The 26,991-nt window shown below is 47.2% G+C and overlaps 1 protein-coding gene across 1 annotated transcript; it reads left to right on the top strand.

Annotated features, from left to right (window-relative positions):
* The first annotated feature begins 3,042 nt into the window (after positions 1-3,042).
* LOC125947184 (uncharacterized) lies at positions 3,043-24,997 on the top strand. Its single transcript, XM_049671572.1, has 4 exons — positions 3,043-3,139; positions 3,203-3,264; positions 15,512-15,604; positions 24,801-24,997. The coding sequence occupies exons 1-4, from the start codon at positions 3,066-3,068 to the stop codon at positions 24,995-24,997; spliced, it is 426 nt and encodes a 141-aa protein (XP_049527529.1). The 5' UTR covers positions 3,043-3,065.
* The last annotated feature ends 1,994 nt before the right edge of the window (positions 24,998-26,991 follow it).

The raw sequence follows: 26,991 nt of genomic DNA, 5'->3' as shown, positions 1-26,991 counted from the left end.
CATATTCGAGGTAATAATTCACAAAATTTGCGGAGAAATGCATTGACGTTCCAGTTGCTATTGTGCTTAAAAGTGTACAACGATGTTTTGGTAAAAAATCACTGTTGAACCAATGCAATTGAGACTGATTCAGCAATTATTAATTTTTTTTAAATAATCCGAAGGTGATCACTTCTACGGATCATCACGCATGCGTGTCCGCATGTTAATCTACGCGCTAGTGTAGTAGACAACAACTTTTCTGAATTTACACAGTCTTGAGCGAAAACGGCGTAGAAAAGTTGCGCAAATGCTAAAAATTCAATTTTTACATGGAGCACCTCTAGGTGAAGCTTACAGTTTAATGGTTTTTCTTCAACGTTCGCACGTCGGCTATGGCCATGAAGCCGGTAACTTGCGCATGTATATTCGCAATTTACATTTCATATCGCGCCATAACTTGTGCAGGTGTATTAATCGACTCCCCGAGTATAGTATAAAGCCTGAAATACATTGAAAAAGAATAGTATCTTCAAGGGATGAACTTCGTGCGACAGTGATCATGCCCTCTCAGAAAATTTGACGCCGGCCCGCTATCTCGTCTGGCGAGATGTTTTCATCGGGTGAATGCCACCGCCGAAAATCTCCAACACCCGGTAATGAATATGAACCAATTCACGGGCTGTATTTCCTAATCAGAGTCGTTTTATTGTAACGGTGGACAAGCTGCACTCCTAAGGTTTGCAAACAAAGGCTCCTTCAGTAGCGGCCGCAGGTTCCGGTTACATCACAGGCGCGGAGTTTTGCGAATAAACCGTCTGGAATGGCAAAACAAAAACACCTTAACAGGCTGAAATTGGGCACCCTAATACCAAGACAATTGAAGGTTTCCGACAGCGTGACAAATTTCTACTAAGGAGCGGTCATCGACCCCTTGTTCTTTTTTGTGCAGTGGTACTGTCTCCGTTTCCCATGTGGAATGTGCGAGCTGCCATGCCTAATGAGTTCCTTTCAATTCTCCGGAAGGTGACGCTATCATTCGAAATAACTGCTGGAAGCAGTAACACTACTCGGGCTACGCTAGTGGGAGCGCTTACCTGGTTGCGACAATAAACAAATGAAATGCGACATAAAAAAGATGCCCCCATTGAAAATCCTGTTTGCGACTGCTACTCTGGCAAGGAATGCGAACACAACTATGCGCACACAACTTTTTACAGCGAAGTTGTTAAGGGTTCAGTCTTCTATGGGCGTGTCCGCGTCTAGCAAAAACCTCTCATTGGCCGTATGCTGTATGTGCGAGTGAAAACACGCGAGGGACGCACGCTTTCACTCGCAAGGGGAACTAACGCGCGGCTGAGAGCAAACGCGACTTCTTGCGTCGCACGACAGGCCGTGGGGGGACGGGAGGGAGGGAGTGGAGGCGACTCAATCACACACGCGAAAGGAGGAAAGCGTAAAGGCGGCGCAGGAGGGAGGGAGTGCGGTTTTTGCTCTGCAAGCAATTAACTGCGTACTTGTACTTTGCGCTGCGACGCGCGGTCGCACGCACCGTATCTTGAAAGCGATCTGCAACACGGCTTCTTCCTTTGTATGCGCTGTGCTTTCGCCGCTCAGTTTCTGTTCAAGCGATAGACTGCATGAACCCTCGTTAGCTGCCGCTGGCGCGCTTGCTCACGCCGTCGTTTTGACAGCGGTTGTGTGCGCTTATCGAGTGTGATCTATTCATGTTTGCGTGTGCGCGCTGACACCATCCATGTTATTTCAGTTAGTAAGCGAATGTGTCCAAGTTTACACAGCCGATAAAACTACTATCCTTACTCCGTATAGCTAGCTACTAATTTGCTATCGCAATGGACGCTTCGCAATGCGCAGAACTGTTGTCGACGGCGGCGGCGTTTTGCGCGCATTCGCACCGAACGCGCGCGGCGTTGGTGACTTGTTTATGAAGAACGTGCCAACCTTTGCCGTACACGTATGGCAGTATACCGTAGCGACCATAAGGCCGTGGTCCCTGTGGTCACTAAATAAATGAAAACCACCGGATTATATACATTTCGCATTCAAATAACAAATTACACCATCACATCTTAATAGTCATAATTGGAGATACATAATTGCCACCATAGTACAGCTTCGCTGGTCTTGCAGCTCCACACCATTGAAAGGGCTGGCAGTTCTTTTTATTGTACTATGCTTGCCATTGTGTCGCTGCACATCATCGTACCACGCACATAAAAAAACATTGATCTTCTTCCCTTTCGCTCTATGCACCTAATATACAGGATGATCATTCTTAAGTATTACAGAATGTTTAGAAATCACTTGTGCCACTTGGCATATTTCCATTTCTTGAGCAGGAATGTTCAAAGAGGCAGGCATTAGTAGCACAAGCAATTGAGGGACATAATCAACTGATGCACAAAAATAATTCCTTACTATTTAATTCTCATGCCAGAATGGTAGCCGGTTAGTTTGTAAGGCATCTCGAAATCTTGATCATGGCACGTATTTCCAGATATGCGTCATCAAACTTTCCATAAAAAATGCACTGTAGTTTCGCTTACCTTCTAAACAAAACGTTCTCTTATCTATTGAAGCACATACAGTAAAAACGTCCATGTATTCTGTCACACTTTAGCATTGAATACTTTGAAACTGGTGTCATCCTGAAAATTCATTCTAAGTGCATATGCATTACAATCTCATTGGTTACCATTCGTAAATGGCTATATGTGCAGTAATATAAACATTGAAGAAGATAATTGTTGCATTTTGTGTATTAGGCGGATACTTAATTCGATTTATCGTGCAAGTAATGTCCGCCTCTTTGCATATTCAAGTCCAAGGAATAGAATGATGGTATCTGCTATAGATAATTTTTTTGAATTCTGTAGAACCAACAAATGATCACTCAGTATTCTGCCAAGCTTAACATAGCAAACGTGCACTCCAAAAGATATGCAAAAATAGTTACAGCCATATTAATCATGCATTTGCTTCTCTTTCAGTTTTTAAACACAAAAATACCCATATGGACGTATATTACAACTCAAGGCAGGCACCAGTGGTGTGAAGTGGATGTAATGAAAGATATATACGCAGATAAAATTTTATTCAATCATTCCTACTACTTCCTAAGCCGAGGAAGAAAGACTAAGTACTACTCTGAAATAGAAAATCTCCTTATACTATAATGCTGACGCCTATATTTTGTTTACAGGGATTCCAGCATAATTGAAGGGACATTTGAAGGAAACAAGGTTATGTATGTCTACGACAAAGGTAATGCACACATTTGTAAAATCTACATGTAATTGCTACCTCAACAGGCCTATGTTATGTTGCCACTGTTCCTGCAAGACGGTTTCGCCTGTTCGTACAGGCGAAACAGTCTTTATGCATAAAAACCAAGCCCTACGGCGCAGCCCAGGCCCCCCGCAGGGGCGTTTGCGGGAGCAGGGGTTTAGTGTGTGGCGAAACCACGGACCCGAGCACACGAGGGTTGGACCCTCCCGCGCTAATCCTGCGCGGCTTAGCCGTGTCCGGGGAAAAGGGGATCCTGGGGGCTGAGTCGATGCCGTGTGTTTGGACCTTTACGGCCTTTCGGCGGAGGCAACACGCCCCTTTGGCCTCTGCTTGACTTAGACGGCACCCCCGGACTGTCCCGCCCGGGGGAAACAGGTAGTCTTTTCCTATCTCTCTCTACCCTCATCTTCGTCTTTCCCTTCCACTTTTAATCTGTCCTGTCCTCTCATCTTTTCCATTTACGCCGACTTTTCTTGGCGGCAAGCGTTAACCTGGTGCGGCTGTCCTACCTTCGGTATACCATATTGGGTTATAGTAACCGCATACTGCTGGCGCTGCGCAGACTTGCTTTCATGTTCTGCCACATCCCCTTGTTGGGCTCCGTGGTGGGTGGCAGACGCCGTTGCCGAATAAATAATTTTTTTCCTTGGGATCCTCGAACCCTTTCTCAACGGATCGTGCCTCGAAAAGGGTACGCACCAACGCAATCTCGTTATTCTCGCCCCAAAACAAAGAAAGTTTCCAGAAATTCCACGTCCTTCACTGTGAACAATCATGTACAAAAGCTAGAGCAATTTCACCATTTCTTGTGACCAAGTGCCTAAAAGAGACCATTGGAACTGGTTATAAGGTAACAAAGATGGCAAGTGGAGATTTACTCCTCGAACTAAAAGACAAGGAACAATACAACAGACTCGCACACCTCGTAGCCTTTGGTAACATCCCTGTTTCTGTGAGCGCACATCGAACTGTGAACACAGTCAAAGGCGTAGTATCAGATGAAGACTTAATGGCATTGAATGAAGAAGAACTCCTGGATGGATGGAAAGACCAAGGCGTTATCCATGTGCAGTGAATCACAATCAAACGGAACGACAACGAAATCCCAACAAAGCATTTATTAATCACTTTCAGTTCAACTACATTAACCGAGACTCTTGAAACCGGCTATATAAAACTTCATGTTCGACCTTACATTCCAAACCCGCGGCGTTGCTTCAAATGTCAAATATTTGGTCACGCATCCCAGAGCTGCCGAGGGCAGCTTATGTGTGCAAAGTGCGCCACAACTGGTCACTCTTCTGACGATTGCAATGACGAGGTACATTGTGCGAACTGCGACGGCACTCACCCTGCATACTCCAGAGCTTGTCCAGCCTGGAAGAAAGAAAAGGAAATAATTACTGTAAATGTGGCGGAGAATATAACATTCAGTGAAGCATGCCAACGTATCTTCTCGTTATTCTTGTTGAAAACATCTTTTACCGAAATAGTGCAACGGGGGGCGACACCAGAACGGCCTCTGGCGGCAGCCCGGACAACGCCTAGCGTGCCGAGGCTAAGGCCAGCCACCCCTTAGGTGGGAGCAGCCAACGCTGCCCTGCCATCTCTCAAAGTGTCCACACCAGTGGCCTCTACAAGTTCCGGCAGCAGCCAGGGCACCACAGAGGCCACAGGGGTCCTGTCAACCTCCGGCCCGGTGGGGGCAAAGACTTCGTCGATCGAGATGAAGTCGACGCACACATCGCTTTTTAGAGCGGCTGTCCAGTGCCTCGCAAGAGGCTATGGGCACTAGTCCAAGCCAAACGGCGCTAGTAGCGTCGAAGCAGCGGGGAGGTTCTCTTTACCGCTCCCAAAAAGACAGGGCCTAACAATTACAGGGCCTAACAAAGGCTCTGTAAAGTAAGTCACTCTTTTCACTTTTGAGGCACACAGCACAATTTTTTTTGCTTGTTATCATCGACAACATCACACAGTGGAATATTAGAGGACTATTAAGAAACCTAGATGATGTCCAAGAAATTCTCTGCAAGTTTAATCCTAAAGTTGTGTGCAAGAAACACATCTAACTTCCAAACACACCAACTTCTTCCGACAATACATGACTTTCCGAAAAGACCGCGAGGATGCTGTCGCATCATCTGGTGGTGTAGCCATCATTGCTGATAGAAGTGCAGCGTGTCAGCATTTGAAACTCCAAACGTCCCTTGAGGCAGTGGCCGTTCGAGCCGTACTTTTAAACAAACTCATTACCATCTGCTCGTTGTATATACCACCACATTGTCAGCTTCACAGACGCAACTTAGAATCATTAATATATGAGCTCCCAGAGCCCTATCTGATTCTTGGTGATTTTATTGCACACCGTAGTTTGTGGGGCGATTCACGCTGTGATGCGCGAGGTCGCGTTATCGAATCGCTGCTTTTTTCCTCTGGAGCATGTCTCTTGAATATGAAGGAGCCCAAGTATTTTAACCTGGCTAACAAGTCATACTCTGCCATAGATCATAGCATTTTATCGCCGACGCTTTAACCCAATTTACATGGAATGTGCCTAATAACCCGTACGGGAGTGACCACTTCCCAATAATCCTGAGTACGCCGAAACAAATCAACTTCCCCCGCAGGTCCCTCGGTGGAAGGTTGACTCAGCCGATTGGGAACGGTACCGAACTCTTACTTACATGACGTGGACTGAGATGTCCAGTCTAACCATAGATGATGCTGTTACATATTTACTTGATGTTTATACTTGATGTCGCCTGTAAATGTATTACTCAAGCGAGTGGCATGGGCTCCAAGGGGCGTTTTCTCTGGTGGAACGATGCATGTAGGCAAGCACGGAGAAACCAGACCAAAGCGTGGGCTCTGCTTCGCGATTCTCCAACAGCAGAAAACCTGGAAAGCATTAAGCATGTCAAATCCCAGGCAAGGAGAACGCGTCAACGAGCATGACGAGAGAGTTGGGCAAAGTTTATATCAAGCATAAACTCTTACACAGATGAGAGAAAAGTCTGGAAAAGAGTGAAGAAAGTTAACGGGCAACAAACGTATTCCCTGCCTTTAGTAAACAGCCACGGAGAAAGCCTGGAAGATCAAGCAAACTTTCTTGGTGTACATTTTGAACAGATATCCAGCTCCTCACACTACTCCGAAACCTTCCGAAAGTACAAAACGCGAATAGAACAAAAGTTGGAAAGAAAATGTGCAAGAAGTCAGGCGTACAACGAACCATTATGCATAGCAGAACTGCAGGCAGCACTGAACTGTTGTAATACATCCGCCCCAGGTTCAGACCGCATATTATATGATATGATGAAGCAACTACCCTCTCAAACACAAAAAAACCTTTCCCTTTACAACGCTTTATGGTTTTCTGGCGAGATCCTCTCTGTTTGGAAGGAGGCTATTATAATTCCAATTATGAAGCACGGAAAGGATGCTTCCTCTGTGTCAAGTTACAGACTTATAGCGTTAACAAGCTGCCTCTGCAAAGTGTTTGAAAAAAATTATTAACTGTCGCTTACTACACTTCCTCGAATGAAACAAATTGCTCGACCCATACCAGTGCGGGTTTCGGGAGGGTCGATCCACCAGTATACGTATCGAGGCACGTATCCGTGAAGCTTTTATTCATAAGCAGTTTTCCGTATCTGTATTCCTTGATATGGAGAAAGCCTATGACACTATGTGGTGGTTTGGGATATTGAGAGACTATTCACACTTAGGTATGTATACGTGGCAATATGTTCAATATTATCGAAAGTTATCTATCTAATCGCACATTCCGTGTTCAAGTGGGCAATGTGTTGTCACGGAAATTTGTACAGGAAACTGGAGTGCCGCAGGGCGGGGGGCTCAGCTGCACGCTCTTTATAGTAAAAATGAATTCTCTTCACGTAACATCTCCTATTCAACATGACGATGTGCCGATCGGATTTCAATCAAGCTCTCTCGCAATTTGTGAGCGACAGGTCCAGCTTGGTCTCAACAAGGTCTCCAAATGGGCTGATGAGAACGGGTTCAGACTGAACCCACAAAAAAGCACCTCTGTAGTTTTCTCTTCAAAAAGAGGCCTGCACCCTGATCCTGAAATTGTGTTGCATGGTGAGCGTCTGCCTGTAAACAGGGAACATAAATTTTTAGGCGTAACTTTAGATGCAAAATTGACCTTTGTACAGCACATAGAGTATCTTAAAAACAAATGTATGAAAACAATGAATATCTTAAAGGTGCTGTCACGCACAACCTGGGGTAGTGATAGAAAATGTCTTATGAACTTGTATAAAAGCCTCATACGCAGACGACCAGACTATGGAGCCTTACCGCCGTATTCAGAAATGCAACTTAGCTTGAAGCCCATGCTTGACTTGATTTAAAGGACGCCTGGCGTGAACATGCTCTGGACGGTCATTGCGTTTTCTTCGGCGTGTTCACAATAGGCGTCGCTGAAATCAAGTCAAGCACGGACTTGAAGCGAAGTTGCATTTCTGAATACGGGGGTTAGTTTACCAGTCGGCTACTCCAACTGCTCTGAAGATGCTGGACCCTGTCCACCACTTAGGCATTCGCCTATCCACAGGCGCCTTTACAACAGGCCCAGTGGAAAGCCTTTACGTTGAATCGGATGAGTGGTCACTTCATCTGCAGAGAACATATTCGTCTTTCATGTATTTTCTGAGAGTGAACGCAAACAGTGAGCAGCCCGCGTATTCCACCATAAACGATTTGTCCAGTTCTCAACTTTTTTGCAACCGGCCCACAGTGGCACAGCCTTTCTCACTGCGTGTTAGAGACAAAGCGGAAGAAACAAGGATTCCACTGTCTGAATACCACCTTATGCCCCCTGCTACACAGGCCCCACTGTGGCAGTGGTAACTTATATACTGTGACACATATTTCGTAGCTATTACAAAGCGCGCGCCTGTCGCGCATATCCGAATGTACTTCCTCGAACTACAGCACAAATACTCCTCTCCTAATTTCTGTACAAATGCATCGAAGTGTAATTCCGGCGTGTCTTACGCAGTGGTCGGTCCAAAATTTTCGGATGCCGGTCTTCTGCACCCTACCACATGTATTTTCACAGCAGAGGCCTACGCGATATTGGCCGCCGTTAAACAAATTAAAGAATTTATTATCGCAAAGGCAGTTATATACACAGACCCTTTGAGCGTCGTAAACGCTTTAAAAATTGCAAAAAGATATAAAAAAACCCTTAAATTCTATCCCTTTAATCAGTAGTATGCACCACCTATGCGTCCAAGCAACTTATCGTGGTATGCTGCGTGCCGGGGCACCGAGAGATTGAAGGTAACGTGTTTGCTGACCAGCTAGCCACATCCATCCACGCGAACGTTGCCAACTCTTCCACGACTGTCCCTGTAATGGACCTCAAGCCCGCCCTAAAGAAAAAGCTCACGGCTTACTTGCAGTGGTTGTGCGATAAAGAAACAGAAAATAAATTACATGTTATCTAGCCGTATCTTGGCAACTGGCCGACGGTATCAAAGAACCGCTGCACAGAAGTAACACTTTGCAAACTTAGGATAGGACAGACACACAGTGCACATGCATACCTCTTATCCGGTGGTGATCCACTCACGTGTGATAAATGTGGTGAGCCACTTACCGTGCTCCACATCCTTGCTGCAATGCACTGAATTAAACGCTAATCGGAAAAAGCAATTTCCGTTACCACACCGGCAGCAAATCTACTTCATTCCTCTAATGACCTTAGGTATGGAACCTCTCTTTAAATACCAATCCTTGTTGGAATTTTTAAAGATGTACACAGTTTTCATGTTATAGCCCCAGGAAATCCGTAGCACGGCCTCTTAACAAAGGTTTATGCTGCGGTAGCTGCATTAAAAGAAAGCACCTCCCTCCCAGGCTTTGGACCCAAGGCCGTAAGGAGGCACACGTGCTATTATCATATTCTCGCCTTTTAGCCTCATGATCACTTTTCATTAGTACTGTACCCATAGACATATCGCATATTACTGTCATAATCTTATACTATATATCGTTTTACGCCTCTACGATAGCGATTGATTTTAGGCCCTTTTACAGCCATGTTACATCCTATCGTCGCAATTAATCAATCCACTTAACACAGCATTATCAGTCATGACGCTCTTCGGCCATACCTGGCCCTTGCGCCACAAAAAACCATATATCATCAACATCAGCCCAGGCAGCGAAATCGTCTTCTGAATGCACATTTATGATACCTGCATCGTTAAAGAATGCTGTGTTAATGGTACAACTATTCGGTTCTTCGTGTCAGCATAAACAATAGCAAGTAACTGTGAGGGTGTGGAGAAGAAAGAATCAGCAATATTTCCATAGATGACTTGCTACTTTTATGTTCGCACGTTCAGCAGAAACTGCATCGACAATGTGGGTCAAGAGGACACTACAAAAAATACTAAACTCGGAACAATCCAGTTATATTTTCGAAACGTACAGGTACACATGCATGGGTACACATTCCTGGATACGCATGCATGGTGAAAATTTTGGGGCCACATGACAGCAAAGACAGTCATCAAATGTATCCCCCCCCCTGAATTAACATCGCAAAATGTCGAGTGTAGCCTCCTCGATCTTCCTGCAGGCGCAGGACACATTTCAGGTCATCGAGCTATCACTGTCGGGCTGAACCTCTAAGGAAGGCCAGGTGAACACACCGATATGAGGAAGCTAGACAATGCTTCTGTGCGTGACCAAGTGACTCTAACCGAGCTCAAAGCCGCAATAGCTACATCAGTAAGCGATTATGAATGCAATATCAAAGCATGAGATACATTAAATGAAAGGTGGAGGCCGGTTTGCATAGCAGGTAGCAGGAAACGCAAAAGAAGAGACACTGAGCAGCTTTGTGAGTGCCTGAGAAGGATAAGAATAGTACCAGATGGTGGCTCCCAAACACAGCTAATGTACGAGTACCTAGATCACCAGCGTGAACGATAGCATATGCTTATGAGCTGGTACTCTCGTAGCTCTGCAAAGGCGTGGATGACGAACAGGCCAATTTCTGAGCCTGAGGTGCTGCGGCTAGCTCGTACGTCCCGCAGGAGGCAAAATGGCAGCCCTTTTATTGAAAAGGTTATTATAGAAGATGGCACAGAGAGCGGTGCGAGACGGGATATAGAAATCATATTTTGGAACTGGTTCTCAGACGCATTCCCATCGGCAAATATTTACAATGCTCAACTTTTAGGCGAAGAAATATATGGTATTTGTAATATTCTTCCTCAAGTTGAATACACAGAAGGCATGAAATTATTGTCTCTAACAAATCTGCAAGAGGTTTTTGATATTATCCCATCTATGAACAGCGGATCAACAGGGGACACAGATGGCTTACCAGTCAAATTATACCGGTCCTATTGGCCAGAAGTAGGAACTGCCTTGGTATAGCTTCTTAACGGAATTCTTGCACGGCAAGGTATTCTTAAATCGCTTAATCGGGGTGGCGTGATACTCTTGCCAAAGCCAGAGTCCAACCTTGCAGATCCCTCATCGTGGAGGCCCATAACGCTGCTCAAAACAGACTATAAGATATTGCCAACCCTTCTTGTAAATCGCATGAAGGTATTATTGCCTAATATAGCTAGTGTAGATCAACCATATTCCGTGCCTGGTCGCAGTATATTTTCATCTCTCCACTTAACACGCGATATCTTACAATATACAACGTCAAGTGAAGCTTCAGAAGTATTGGTAAACTTAGGACCAAGCCCAGGCGTTCGACCGCTTAGAACACCAGTACTTATTTGAGGCGTTACGATGCTATAACTTCACCGAAGATTTTGTAGATATCCTGCGGATGTTGTAATCGGGAACAACAGCTGAGCTACTACTTAACAGCAGTTTGACTCCTAGGTTTGATGCGACATTTAAGGGGAGTGCGGCAGGGCTGTCCTGTGTCACCTATATTGTTTGTGCTTGCGATTGACCCATTGTTAAGGCGTTTTAGCGAGTGCTGGCTTGTAAGAGGTCTTCCTATGCCGGGAACGGGGTGTATAAAAGTGTCAGCGTACGCGCATGACATTACTTTGTTCTTACGGCATGGGGACAGTCTTGTAGAGGTATTCCTTATTTATAATCAATGCGCACCATTGTCAGGGGGTAAAACAAGTATGAGAAAATGAGATGATGATGATGAAATAAACTTTAATTTTCGAGACGGTGTCCCGAGCGTTTGAGCTGTGGATCACTCTAGGTGGGAGGGTCCCTCATTCCAGGAATCCTCTGGCCGCGATAGCATCTCGGGCTCTGGCGACAAGACGTCGTTGTTCGGCCAGGGTCGGGGTGGAGATCTTGGCCTCCCACAGGAAACGAGAAGCATTAAATTTAAGACGCACTATAATAACTTTAGCAGGAAGCCTTAAACACACTGAGCATATGCAAATATTAGGCATACGCTTTTGTACAAGTGGTGTTTCACCTCACTCGTGGCGAGACACTGTCAGCTCCATTTAAGCTCAGTCGGAAGCAGTGACTGCGTCGCCACTGCCACTAGCAGAAAGGGCTTCCTTTATTAGGAATGTGTTGTGCAGTAAACTGTGGTTCGCTGCAAAGGGGGCTCTCCCGCCGTCACCGAACAGTACGCGTAGTAACCACACTCATTTTCTCATGGTTTTGGCTAAACAAGTCGCAACACGTAGCACAGCAATTTTTGCGTCTGCCGAAAGCCAGCGGAGGATGGAGCTTGCCGCGTATAGTTATATGTGGTAGGCTGCTGTGCACTAAGAATACATGGGACCTACTTGATGAAGATGAGTTCCCAGGTAGGCCACTGCTCCTTTATTGGCTGGGTCATTACCGTCAAACGTTTATGCCGCAATTACAGGAAACTTGCTTCCGACAGCGGTAACGCCAGCACCGCAGGCGGCTGCGCGCTTACAAAGCCAGCTTGTGCAACTAAGAGAGCGAAAGAAACTAAAAGAAAGACAAGGAGGTTAGCCAGTGTAAATACCGGCTTGCTACCCTGTACTGGAGAAAGGGGTAAAGGGAATAACAGGTGATTGAAGATACAAAAAAATGTGGTTGATCCCTCTTATATAGGAATCGGTATAGAACACGAAAGTGAAACGTGTCTTCACAGAAGTAGTGTAATGTTTATTGCACATTGATATATAATGTCTATTGGTGTTTTGTGGCTAAAGCGCCCTTAGGCGTTGATGCACCCACGCTGACGCCTGGTGGCACGTCTCCTCCATCACGACTACCAACGTCGATGACCATGAGCAACCGTCGTGCATATGGAAGCTGCACTACGCTGCACACGCTAGCACAACGCGAAAGACGAAGCACGTAACTGACACACTAATACAACGCGCAAGACAAAGCACGTAACTGAATCGTCACCGAGTCAAATCAGCGCGTACAGCGCGTCGTAATTGCAGCCTCCGCGATCAACTTCAGAAACATTTTCAGAGCTAATTGCGGAGGCCACGCTCCGCTGTGCTGAGTACGGTGAACGCCACCTAGGTGGCGTTGGTAGTGCTTCTTGATGCCAGCGTCCCTTCGAATGCTGGCATCGAGGCGTCGTAGTGCTGAGACCACCGAAGCGTTCACTGTCGGTGCGCGTTAGTGTCATAATGCAGTACTTCTCTTTTCTGCTCGTAGGCGGCAGCACCGCCCCGAGCAAGAGCGCGGGTACACGGAGGAGTGTTAGATATATAAGGCGCGTCTGTGTAGCTCTCTGCAAATGCGTTTGTGGCGCAATGGGTTAAACGCTCGGCGATCTATCGTCGCGGACCGAGAGGTCGTGGGTTCGATTTCCAAATTTTGCACGTTTGTGGAACTTTTTCTTCTGGTTTCTTTCTTTGTATTATGTTCGTGTACATTGTAAGAACGTCATTCCGTATTTCCGTATGACGTATTTCCGTGACGGAAATACGTCAGTGAAGTCTTGGTGGACCCCGGCATAAAACACTTTCGTGTTAAAAAATTGAAGTAAGAAAATTCCCGCAATAGCGCGACCCTACGCACTACAACGTTCAAAGCCTGTCGCACAATTATGCAACTAAGGAATACACAGTGGCGTACGACACCAGTTTCAAGGCTTTTTCAAATGTGCGAGAGGGCTATGCCTCAAGGGACAGCTACTACAAAAACATGGACAGCCGTTTTTCACCTGATTTGCCTTCTAAAGTGAAGGATTTTCATTGGCAATATAAGTGCGGCATTCTACATACAAGAGACGAGTTTGAACGCTGGGATATGGTAGCGAATGATAAATGCATACATTGCACACAAACAGAGACCAACACGCATGTAGTAAAGGAGTGCGTTGTAGCACACACCTTCTGGAAGCTGGTTGCAAGAACATTTGTAATTTCCGTCGTAGGGGCTCCACGGCGGCGAGATCGGTTTGAGAGCCTCGTCTACTGCAGCGTTAGCTACTTTTTGTGGTGCTTCCGCAACATTGCAGAACGATCCCGGCAGCCAAATAGAGCAATGTACCCCAGAGGGCGCTAACTACGGGTGATAATATGGGGTAATATTAAAGAACAACTGTTCATCGAGTTTCTGTACCACTGGTCTAAGCGGTACCTAACCGTCTCTCGATGCAAAGTTTTGGTACAGCCTGATTAGGGGGGTGACACAGTGTACTTGTGTGTGCCTCGGGTGTCATTCATGAATTCGAGGCAGACATTTATGCCTTTCATGTACACTGTCATGGCGTTTTTGATGTGTGGCAAAGCCAATGTGAAGCTGACACCATTTACTATTTTGTTTGCTCATCTGTTTTGATTATATCAAGTACGATGTATTTGCATGTGCGGTACGTTATATTTTACTCTACGTTCATGCAACAGTTGTATGCGTGCCTACGGGTAAAGAAAGTTTCTTGTCAATTCGTTTGTCGTTTTGAGCGCCTGGATAACGGCTCTGGCTTTTGGTTCAAGGTCACTTTAACGTCGCCGATAACGGGAGCCTAAAGAATTTTATTCTTAAAAGTGACGTCAGCTGAAAATAATGCAGAGACCTGGTTCCGTTAATGCGCACAGCTTCCGCAAGCGTGGACGACAGTTCTTTATCCCGTTTCAACATTACATTCTCCGGCACACAAAATGCTTTTATATGTAAAAGGCTTTCACGTGCGAAATAGTAAAGCTCAAACTGTGTCAAAATCTGCTGAAAGGCTTGCCTGTAGGCTTGCCTTGGCAGCCAAGCGTTTCAGGGTGCCACCCATCCCATCGCAGGCCCTTTTTAGCGTGGGATTTGGCCGGTAGCATCCAAATTAAAGTCTTCTGTATACTAGCACAGGCTTAAAATCGTTTTTCTGTTCTTATACTGGGAAGCAGCGCCATCTGAGAAGTAGTGTATATGTTCTACCTGCGATATCGAGTTGATCCATCAGCACCTGCTCAAATGTCGGAACCGCGGCACTCGTATCATCGAGGCAATCGGATATCACTACGTACGATTGCACATGTGGCTCATTAGAAGAGTCCGTCTGGCGACAGTAGACTACAATTGGGTGTAGTGTTTCCTGAGAGTTATTCGAATATATGGCGTGCTCTGAATGAAAAAGCTACAGTTCTCAGAGAAATCAACTAGAACTGCAAGACAATTTTACAGTAGTGCAGAAACTTCTGAAGACGTCCACGCAGCAAGAGCTAATTATCCAGACTGTGAATGAAACTTGCTTGGCGGTAGCCTACATGCTCTTATTGACTTAACGTCTAAGATGGTGTAACAAATACTCACGCCTTCAGCATTGTACTATAAAGAATTAGGCATCTCGATACTAAAGCTCAGTTCCTCTTCAAATAGCAGATAATTTTATTTCTCTCTGCCTTCTACGGTGGGAAGAAAACATTCTTAGTTGGCTCTTTATCTTACAGGCAAATGCTGTCTGAACGTTCTCATCAACACATTGTGCAGGTGTTTCCTAATAACCACGCAATGTTTTGTTCTGCTTGCTGTGAAATCCCCGACCAATAGAAGTCGGCCATGCTAGAACTAACGTTTGAGGTTGAAGATCAATCTCTGACAAAGATACTTGAGTATGCAAGTGGTACAACAGATATATATTTGTTGTACAAGGTCAATGCTGGGTAGTGACTGCCGGCTCCAGTGAATAGGTCTGGAAAGGCGGTATGAATTATACAAACTAATTTTGGTCAGGCAAACAAGGTGTAATTGCAAGATTAGCATGCCTAAGCAAGAACCTCTCAAAAATTCTTCTCTTCTTTTTTAGGTATCAAAGCAGAAATTAAGTACGAAATTTTGTTTTGGGATAAAACCAAACACTGTGCTGTGATTAAAGTCCTACCAATGTCCAGCTTCTACGGTGAGTTCCCAACGTTTGGCTTAATTTTCGAGTATCAGAACAATTTTTCAATCTTTCACCAGGACTGCTTCGGCAGAGTGCTACTTATGTATTTTGCTTTTATTAAAAGTCACTTGAGGTATTGCATCGACTCGTGGGGATGGGCGTATAAAACCATAATAAATCCGATTATTATGCTCCAAAAACGCGCAATTAGAATTATATCTCATTCTAAGAACTACGATCACACGGCCCCATTATTTTACCAATATCACATGTTACCATTTGACTACTTACGTCAGCAGAGCATTTCATTGTGTGTGTATAAGGTTGTTAGATTCAACCACCCATTCAGCTCATCAATATTTTACTCTACTTTGCGTTGTACAAGAAATGTAACTGCAGGTCATTGTAATATGGCACCATGTAGCTACGGAGAGCGTATACTACAGTTCACAGGCAATAAAACCTGTACGGACTCCCAGTGGATATCATTCCTCGAACTTCCCTAGTGCTCTGAAACAATATTTTCTGTCTTTGTTAAAGACAGAGTAAATCGTGAATTCCTTGATAGATCTGTGCAAAGCTAAAGAATTTCATTTCTTAGACTACTTTCTACTTATTCTATGTAATTATTGTTAGGCGATTGTGTTGTTTTATTGTGCATTGAAATGTCATATTGCTCTCGTTTTGCTCATTACGTGCGTATTGAATTTCACAAAATTGTACTAATAGATTTTGTTTCGCATTTTTGTGGGATACGTAAAAGAAATTGACATCATAGCGTACATCCTTAAATTGAGATAGGTATTCTCCTGTATTTTAACTGTGCACCTTACATTGTTCTTTGATACTCTGATGTATTCACATACTTTTAGTTGACTTGTGAATTGACAATCAACAACTTTGTATATACAATTACTACAGCTCTTTTTTATTCCTGCTGTGCTAGGATTTCCTTTATATTTTTTTATCTAACCTTACACTAGCCTTCGGCTACAGTTCCGACAAGTGTTTGTTACTTGTGCATAATAATCTGGAAAATAAACATCTTCTTCTTCTACTTGATATACTTTGTTTTCTAATGTCAATGCCCTTTTACTGCCAGACCAGTATATGGCACTTGGTACATTTACCTCCTACACACCCGAATCGGTAATGTCTACTACATCTGCACAACCAGATGCTTTTCATTTGCGATTCCACATAACTGAACTGTCATTTCTGCTATATTTCCAATGCAACTAAGCTTTATCGTCTTCAGCCCACGTCACGATCATAGTTTGCGTATTCTGCGGTATTGTTAACTGTGGCTTACTCCATATATCAGCGTCTTGTGGCGTGGTAAGGTTGAAGAGCTTAAAGTGGATTCACGATCCGCTCCACTCAGAACGGTGTATGCTAGAAAACTGCACAAAACGCCATAGTGCACAATGCTTATGTAAACAACGTAATGACGCCGATAGGATGGCAATGTTATGATGACATTGGGATGACGACGAGTGTATGACGACAAGAGTATGGGGACGACAGTATCACGAAGCCTGTATGATGACGTTGGCATGACAATGAAAGAGTGTGAGAGTTGGATGATGACGCTGTAGCGACGACGATGAATCGACCAACATCACAATTGCGGTGAGACAACAAATGCATGACGACTGGAGGATGACGATGGATGACAAAGCTGGAATGACGCCAAAAAATGACCCGATGATGTTGCAACCACGATACCCAGAGGCCCAAGATTTTAGACAACTTGACCACTGGTCCTCCTTAGAAGGCGTGACAGGACGCCTGAAGAGAGTCAAAATAAGAAGCTGTAATGACAGCGATAGATAAAAAATATTTTAGATGGTCACAAGTGGCTTCTATTGGTCGATATCATGCGCTTCATTTCACACCAATCCGCAGTGTGGCCAAGGCGGAGTTTCGAAGACCTACACGCGACTTCTTCGATTTTCCTGGCAGGGCATGTATAATGACGTTAGCAAATACGTTCGCTCGTGCCCCGATTGCCGACGTTGCAAATTGGCTCCTCATCCAGCCGCTCCGTTGCAGCCCCTTCCATGCGTAGTCAACCCCTTTGACCATGCAGGGATTGATTTATATGGTCCTCTCCCATGAAGAGGGGTAAAACGAAGGACACCGACCACCGAAAGAACACAAGAAAAGACGTTTCGGCTCCCGGCTCCCCTGACGGGAGCCTTGTTCGCAATCAAATCAAGGACGTGCGATACAATGTTTTATGGCTTTAAGATATGACGTAAGCAGCGCGTGTAGATAGGGGGGGGGAGGGTTCCTTCATTCCGGTTGACGGTGCTATCTGTCATTTGGATTAGGATTCCAAGTGGTGTCAGTCAAATTGCTTTCCTTTTCTAATATCCTAGCGTTTCTAACATCCTGGCGTTTCTAATATCCTATGTACGGTCACTGGCCACCGTTGAGTCATAGTCGTGGTTGATCACCTGACGCGACATTTGGAAACCGCTGTCGTCCAGCAGCTACAGCGCACAATGTCGCTTCCTTCGTCATCCATTGCCTCGTTCTACGCCACGGCGCTCCTCGTGAACTCTTGAGTGACCGAGGGCTCGTGTTTCTTTCTGAAGAGCGAAGTATCTCCTTCAGCAATGCAACATTAGACAACGCAACACCACCGCCATTTCGCCTATCTATCTGAGCTATCGTAGTTGCCACTCTGTTTCTGGATGCCATTTGAAAAGTGCAATAAACCTCGTTACAGAGATAACAATAGCAATCTAAATAATTTACAAAATAGGGGCAGCTTCATACTATTGGTGCGAAGACTGGACAAACAGCGAAGCTGGCGACACCACTAGGCTATATATATATATATATATATATATATATATATATATATATCGGGTCGGCCAAGTTTTGGCAACGTGGCCCATGTTTGCAAATGGGCCACGTTTTGCGCAAGATCACCCCGGAATCATCGACAGCCCAAGAAGCAACGAACACTCGGTGATTACAGTGTCTGGATGCTCAAACGCTTTTGCTCTGTTTCGCGGGCTCGTAACTCCGGATCTTCTGCGAATCACCGATGCTTTGCCGCCGCCTCGGCGGCGCGAGCGGACTCGCGAGCGGTACTCCCGAGTCGACCGAAGTCGTCTCACTCGCTCTCGAGTAGCGGCGCGGCGGCTTTCGCGCCGCGCTTCCACTTTATCAGGAGTGACGCTCTCCATCGGCCGCCTCATCCGCGTGGCCATGTGCTCGGCGTGGAGACGGCGGGGCAGCTGTGTCACCGCGGCGGCTACGCGGAGCTATATATAGCGTGGGTCGACGCAGGGACGTCATGGCTTAGCTCCGCCTCTGTGCAGCCGCGGCGACCACTCTGCACTGCGCGGTGACGTCATGGCTTGGTAAAGCTAAGGCGAAGCGATGCAGCGTGCGCGATGGCGTGACGGCTCGCGCAGTGGCGAGGCTCGGCACGGTCGGCGCCGCTGGGGCGAAGCGTTGCTAGGTGAAGCATGGTGCCGTCATCACCAGGCAAAGGTTTCGCGGCGTATACTCAACGGACCATCCTCGAACTTAAACTGCTTCGCTAGTTCACAGGGGTATGTGCCATTGCGCTTGGACCTTTTCTGTACGACCTCCAGGATCGGCCCACGTTGCTGCGTTACACCTGACGGCAAACGCCCGCCTTATACAGCTTCACTGTTGATACAAATATTCTAGTTCTATTGGTTTTCGGAACAATCTAAACCGATATTTAAACAGATTCTTCGTCAGTTAGGCACATATGCACAATATTGTTACAGGCCACTCCCGTATATTGGAGAAGGCGCCAGCAAGGGGATGAAGACGAAGATCAGAGAAGCGCTCGTTAAGCTATTGTTTCGCCAGCTCGGCTTCTCTGTGTATATATTACGTAAACACATTTTCCCCTTTGGTTTGCCTGCTCTTCTCCCCGTCACATTTTTGGTGGACGTGTGGGGCACATACCAAGGGCGGGAAGCGTTCCCTCGTCGGCGACTTGGATGAGCGGTAACGTGGGTGGCGTGAGTCGATGGCAAAGCTCCGAATGCATATAAGTGCCCCCGTGTCAACAAGAAGTAACCAGTGTACCGTCCACCTTAACGTCAATTAAGGTGCGTCTAGTCGGCAGTGTGGTCAGAGGATATCATTACTGATCATTAGTTCAAGTTTCCGAAACACCAAACTACTCAGCTTTCTCTAACACAAGTAAAAGAGAAACTACATGCCAATACATTTAAAAATATTAGTGTTGATAATTTCACACATTCGCAAGACCTATGAATCCCTGAGTCATACGGTTTTTTAAGAATGTATATCGCTATGCAATATATTATTAGTACATTATTTACTGAGCAGCTATTTCAAAGAGATGCTTCAGTATAAGGAGGATGAAATAACTTTATTGAGTCCTGAGGAACCCCTCCCCACCGTCCGGGTGCTTCTTGAGAAGTGCTTCTTATATGCTTCTTGAATCACGCTCTGTTGATTTCTTCAGTGAGCTTCTCAACCGACTTTCTGTCTGGGTTTCTCAACAGTTTGTTCGAGACTCCGTCTGGGCCCGTCGCCGAGAGTCCGTTGAGGCCTTGTAAGGCACCCCAAATTTCTGATTCTGTGAAGGGCGCGTCGAGTTCTTGGGCCTCTGCGCCAGCGTATTGTGGATAGTCGCAGTCACCCGACGGGCCCAGTGGCAAATAAGTCTCCGCCAGCTCCTTTAGGAGCTCGCTCTCTGTTTTGCTCTGCTCCTTTTCCTTGTGTAAAATCCTATCGATTGCCAATCTCTGATTACCTTTTGATTGCCTGTCGTCTAACAGTTTCTGTAGGAGGTTCCATTTGCCTCCGGCTCTCATTTGTCCGTCTACCGACGCGCACACCTCGTTCCACTGTTGCTTGGAAAGCTCGATCGAATGCGCTTCGATTTTCCTGTTTAATGCAGCTATTTTCTTTCGCAGTCTGTGATTAATTCTTTGCGTTTTTCACCAGTCCGTGATGGAATTCTTTGCCTCTAATAGCTGTGCCAATCTTGTGTCCATCCTTTCCACGTTCAATTCGGTTTGGACGACCCTATTCGCGGCGCTAACGTCCTCTTTGAGCCTTCGAAAGAGGCTGTCTAGGTCCGCGTATTCGCTTGTGTCTTCCTTCCTTATTTTGCGGAAGGCGTCCGAGTCGGTGACGTTAAATTCTCTCGGTGGTGCCGCCCTGATGGGGATCGTCACCGCCAGTATGTAGTGGTCGCTGCCGAGGTTCTCGTGCAGGTTGCGCCACTCAGCCCCTCGCACGTTTTTGACGAAGGTCAGGTCGGGCGCCGTGTCCCGCGCCACCGACGTGCCTAGTCGAGTCGGATAGCGGGGGTCCGTCACCAGCTCTAGCGAGCACTTAGTGACTGCCTCCAATAGCCGCTCTCCCTTGGGTATTGGCCTCGCGTAACCCCAGGCTTCGTGGGACGCGTTACAATCTCCAGCCACTATTAGTAGGGCCCCCCTGGCCATTGAGGTCGCCTTCGTTATTATCGATGCGAACGACTGTCTGTGGTCAGAGGGCGAGCTGCAGACGTTCACTACGAATACGCTGTTTTTCAGCCAACCGTTCGGTATGATTTCGATCGCGGTTGCATCCGCTTTCACATTGCCTAATTTCAAATCTCGTTCCTGGAATGAGCATTCGTTCGCGACGAGGGCCGCCACTGCGCGTTTACCCTGTTCGAATTTCGACGAGGCGACCCAGCTGCCGCGCAGGGTCGCCTCGCTACCCAAAGTTTCTTGTAAGATTATGACGTGCGGTTTGTCCGCCTGTGAGGCAAGACACTGCAGCAGCGGAGCCTTGCGCTTTTATTGCGATAGCAATTATATGGACACTCAAAAGCAGATTTCTGCCGTCGGCGTCGCCGTCGCCGTAGCCGTCGCCGTAGCCGTCGCCGTCGCCGTGAGGTTCCGCATGACGTCAATGGAGATGAAATCATCGCCGCGCGCCGAACGCTGTATGTGCGAGTGAAAGGGCGCGAGGGGCGCGCGCTTTCACGGGGAGTGAACGCACGGCCGAGAACAAACGCGCGTTCTGCGCCGTGCTCGCTTAAGGCTGCAGAAGTAAGCGTCTCTTTCCTCCTTTACGATCACCATATATGTAGAGCAAACGCGCCTTCTTCCAAAGCGCGAGAGGCCGTGGGGGAGGGGGAGGGGGGGAGGGAAGGTAGGCGACGTTTAGCTGCGGCACCAAGTGCCTATTTATATCAGAGGCTCCGGCAACAGTCACCAACGCCGCACGCATTTTAAGCGAACGCGGGCAAAACGCCGACGGCGTCGACAATAGTTCTGCGTGTTGCCGGTGCTGCTGCATGTCCAAGTTTATACAGCTGATAAAGCTAATATCATTACTCCGTATAGCTCTCTACAAATTTGCTATCGCAATTGATGCTTCGCCTTTCAGGTGAAACTGCGACAACTTTTTTGCAACTATAGCGTAATTCCACTGCCACACGACCAGCTCTCTAGTTGAGTTGTTCGCCATGATTGACACCTTGGATTTGTTTAGCACCTGCAGGTGGCATGTGTGCTTCGATACGTGTCACTCTTGCCGCGAGCGCTACCATGCTTTCCGCTAGTTTCTGGACCATTAGCTGCAAGGAGCTAATCGACTGTTGAATTCCCAATAGGATGCTACTGGACTCGGGTTCCGCCAGGTCTCCCTCCTCCGTCAGAGGAGGAGCCCTGCGTTGGACCGAACGAACCGACTGCTCCCCTTGCGGGGTCAGTGTATTTTGCGACACCTGCTGGCTGCTGTTGTTCGACTAGCTGGGGAGTGGAACCTTGTTTCCGAAACGATTCGAAATCCGCCCTCATTTGCGGAATCTCGCCTTGAGGCGCGCGTTTTCTTCCGCAAGTTGAGCTATTCTAGGGTGTTCCCTGTTATGCTTTGGCAATGCTACCTGCGTTACCTACGGTTGTGGTTTCGGCTGCGCCTTTGGCTTGACCCGGTCCGCCCAGGTCGGCCCCTCTTGAATGCGTACTTGGGAGCGGGAGCGACCTCTCGATCGGCTGCGCTGTCGTCGTCTCCGCGTTGTCGAACGTCCCCGTCGGGGGGCGCTTGCCACGCTGGAATCGCGTGATCTGCTCTCCAGCCATTGCGGCTGAGTTTGCAGCTGCGCTTTCTTCGCGTTTCTGCGTCGGCGCCTCCTGCGCCGCACGACGTAAGGCACTTGGTATCGTTGCTTGCACTTGTCGTCCGCCGTTGGGTGTGGGCCTGGTGGGTGTGAGCACTGGTGGTCTTCGGCCGGGTCGTTGCCTCCACAGCCGCGGCACCTCTTCTTGTTGGGATTTGGGCAGACGTCGACTCTTTGGCCCAAGTCACCGCAACCGTAGCACACGTCGTTCTGCCGCCTGAATAGCGTGCAGCGTATTAGGCTTATGCCACACATGACATAGTTCGGCACTTTCATGCCGTCGAAGAGCACTACCACCGTCGGGGTGTTTTTGATCCGCTTGGCTTCCAAGACCTTGGGATTTTTTTGGCTCAAGATCATGGTCTGAAGCTGGGCCTCATTGATTTCGGAGTCCGCTCCTCTGATGACCCCCTTGCACGTGTTGTCTGGCGCCGCAATGTATGCGGCCACTTTGAACGCGCCTTCTCTTAGGTGAAGCTGGTGAACTCCAGCGTATGTGTTCGCGTTCTTCTCGGTCGGCGTGGACACAACGAGAATGTTCTGGGTTGCGTTCGGACAAACGATGTCTTCTTCGGTCTCGTTCGGCGTGCGCGACGCCGCCATTGCTAGCGCTTGCGCTAGGCGAATTTGACTGAATTTTTCACGTTGAGGCTGTCTCTCAGCCTCACTATGATGCGAATGTGGCCCCTCGGTAGCCGGGGGAGCCTCGATGCGGCGACCAGACGCTTGACAGCGCTCTGCGGGACGTCCGTGCGGCGACCGCCCTTTGTCTCTGCTCGTTCCTCGTTGCCTCGGTCCGGAACGGTCGGTCCCGGTTTGGCCTTCTTGTTTCTGCCCATGGCCGTCGTCCAGCCCGGGCGATTCGCTTCTTCTCGGCTCCCTCCACGACTGTCTCCATAGCGGGCATGCTGCCGCGCACACGTACGAGCGAGGCCTGGGCCTGCTCGCTCCTCAACGCCCACGATAAGCCTAGTCGGGTAGGGCTAGCTGAGCCGCGGCGTAGTCCGAACTTAAACGTCTCGAAAGTTGAAAAAGAGTACACTGACCGGCAAACATCAGACATCGGCGTGTTCCTTAGAAGAAACTGCGTCGAATGGTGTACATTTCGCTGCTAGGAATCACATAGAACAGTCCGAAAACGTCTGCAGAAGCGGGAGCAGAAATTTCCCCGTCCGCACTGGTCGGCTTCTTCTTTCCCGCTTCACTATAATTAATCATTTTTTTCTTTCTCCCTGAAATGTCTTCACAAGCGTACCACAGGGATCCATTCTGGGTCCAGTTCTATCTTAATCCGCTCAGCGTTATTTGCCTCTTGCCGGTGTTTGGAGCCTGATAATATATCTATCTACCGATCTATCCATCTATCTACCTTGCCTCTTATTCAGACTCAGTGGCCAAAGTCCTCTCCAGTTTCGGCCACTAGGTATGTGCTCGTAGGTATATGCTGAAGCGAAAGTTGCCATAGACATGTCCATGTTCTGTTAAATTGTCTACGTGATTACTGAGGTGATTACAAATGTAAGAAAATGTGGGATTCAGCTGCCACAATAACAGTTTCATTAAGAGGCATACCATAGAGGAAGACTCTGGAAAATATTACCATCTGGGGTTTAAGTAATGCATGGTAATGGGTGTTGTTGCAATTGCCCCCATCCAAATGCGGCCTCCGAGGCCTACATTCACTCCCTCAACTATATGCGCAGCTCCATAGAACAAAGCAACCATGGCAGATTTACTTAGCAGACGTCCACTTGCATAATACACAAACATTGCTAATTTTCTCTAAGGCACCGTTATAGCGCCCAATAGCCTTCTATCATTCGCTACATAGAGGGTTGGACTGAACTTGACGCAACTGACTGGGCGGTTGTGCCAGACAATTCAGACGCGAAGAGCTGCAGTTTCTTCAGACGATACTGTAAATATCGCACAAATTGCCCTTCTATGTTTTACTTTCTTTAGTATAAAAACAATACTAACCTTGTTAGTACACATTTGCATTACGAGATCTCTGCGTAAAGTGTAGCCTTTATTCGTTCTTGTCTCTCGTTTTTTTCGTAGGTCAAAAGTCGCACGACCTGCGGGTTTGGAACTCATCTATTCTTCAAGGCCCGTCGCAAGAATGTCTAAAAAAGTACAAGGAGGTAGAAAAAGACGGACGTCTTATTTACAACGCAACCTGCCAGCAAATACTGCCAAAGAGGTTTCCACCAGAGCACCCGCAACCGCTTCCTAAAGGACATAAATCTTCGGGGTAGTTAACGCGCAGCAATCAGGAATGATATTCGTATGAAAAAATGACAAGCACGTGATACAATTTTTTAGCACATAAAGATGTTGCGTAAACAGAGAACACAGTGTACACTTGGCCATCTTCGTTATACGTCCAGAGAAACAGAAGAGCGCCAAATGGACAACATCGACACATATATAACAACGGTGACATCAACAAAGTTTTGCTCCTTGGAGGTTTCTTTGAAGTGTAAATGTGAACTGTAACAGCCAGTGCTCCCGCAAGGTCAAGGGCACAGCACTTTGCCGCAATGCATTATACAATTATCGGTTGCACAATATAAAAATAGCAGCCATGAATAAGAGAGTCGTGGCGCTACTTGAGCGATTCAGGCCTAGAGCACTGCACGGGCTCGGGCTTACCCGAAAGCCTGGGCAGGGCTCGGGCACGGCATGTGCTTTTTGACCTGGGCCCGGGCAGGGCTCGGGTTTTTTGACGCGGGCCCGATCCGGGTTCGGACTTTTTGGTGGTGCGCTTGTACCGTGCCGCGAGTTACCCTCGCCCTCCTCGAGTGTGAAAAACATGTCTTTTTCTGTCTCGGGCCGGGTTCGGGCTGGTTTCGAGCCGGGCTAGGGCCAGGCTCCGGCCTATGGTAAAGGGGTGGCGGGCCGGGCCGAGCGGGTAACGTAGATTATTTCTAGGCCCGGGTCAGGCCCGGGTCTCGCCATAAAACTTTTGGTCGGGCTCGGGCGGGCAGCCCAACGTAAAAACGGGCCCGGGCAGGGCCCGGGCTGATAAAATCGGCCCGTGCAGTGCTTTATTCAGGACTCTGCAGGATTACCAACCTCGTCGTATTCAGCAAAGTCTGCAGCAAAACACACACTGCACGCTCTACAGCTTCAGAGAAAGGGCACTCAAGTTTACGGGAGCATGAAATAAGTACGACCCGGTCACAAAAAAAGCACTTCCGCTGATTTTTTTCATTGTACGGTAAATCCCAGCCCGTCCTCGTGCTTCATATAGTGCTAGCGAAGGGGAAAGGCAAATAGCGCTTACGCGCAAAAATGTTTCAGAGCTCCACCCCCATTCAGCGAAAATTCACAAGCATTCACAAGGCATCTAAACGAAAATTTGGTGACATGAATGCTGCACAAAATCAGCTGAAAGCAACGAGGAATATGATTCCTTATATCAAGAGAGGTACAATGTTTAATTCAAAGTCCCGGTCTCAGGACCAACGTTTTTTTTTTTTTCTTTTTAGACAGTCGCACACATATTTGAGCTAAATAGGAAGCTAGCCAATTTTAGCGCATATTTCAACAATTGCAAGCACGGGATAACAGAACGAACAAATTTTCGGTGGCGATTGAGCGGTAAGTGCGAGCTAAAATACGTTATCATTACGTCGCGCCTGTTTAAGGTGCCGGATCCATGATTGCAAACGCGTTCAACACATTGCGAAGTGTTTTTCATGAGCTCAGTCGACTCACGTGTTGCCTCTTCGAGCAGCGACGAAGTAAAACTGGCAGTGATCCTAAGCAGACCACTGTCAGCTGCACTAAATACAAGGTGTTCCCCAAACGCTCGGAGAATTTCCCGTTGAGAATATTCTGCTCACCATAACTACTAATGTGCGCTGTCTCCTTAGAAGTAGTTACATTGAACATGCACACACCTATCCCAGCGTTTCTCCTTCGATTCTATGCGTGCGTGGATGTCGTATTGCGATTCTCACTGGATCTCTTCAAATGTACCAAACCGACGCCTTTCAGCATCAATTTAATTTTCTGGAAAAAATAAACGTCACAAGGGCAAGGTCAGGTGAGCAGGGCGGGTGCGCAATCACTGTGTTGTGTTTGTAAGTCGGCAACTGTGGAACATCTGAGTCATGTGTGATCGGACGCGCCATCCTGGTGGAAAGCCACTTCTTCTCTAACTTCTCCCAGCGATTGCCACAATTGCTTTTCCTTAAGTACTTGAAAACTACTGAGTAAATGTTGCTATTGACGGTTTCTTTAG

Source organism: Dermacentor silvarum, chromosome 7 (assembly GCF_013339745.2).
Source record: "Dermacentor silvarum isolate Dsil-2018 chromosome 7, BIME_Dsil_1.4, whole genome shotgun sequence".
Taxonomy (NCBI): Eukaryota; Metazoa; Arthropoda; class Arachnida; order Ixodida; family Ixodidae; genus Dermacentor; species Dermacentor silvarum.
The sequence above is the reverse complement of the archived record's forward strand: the minus strand, read 5'-3'. Positions and strand labels throughout refer to the sequence as shown.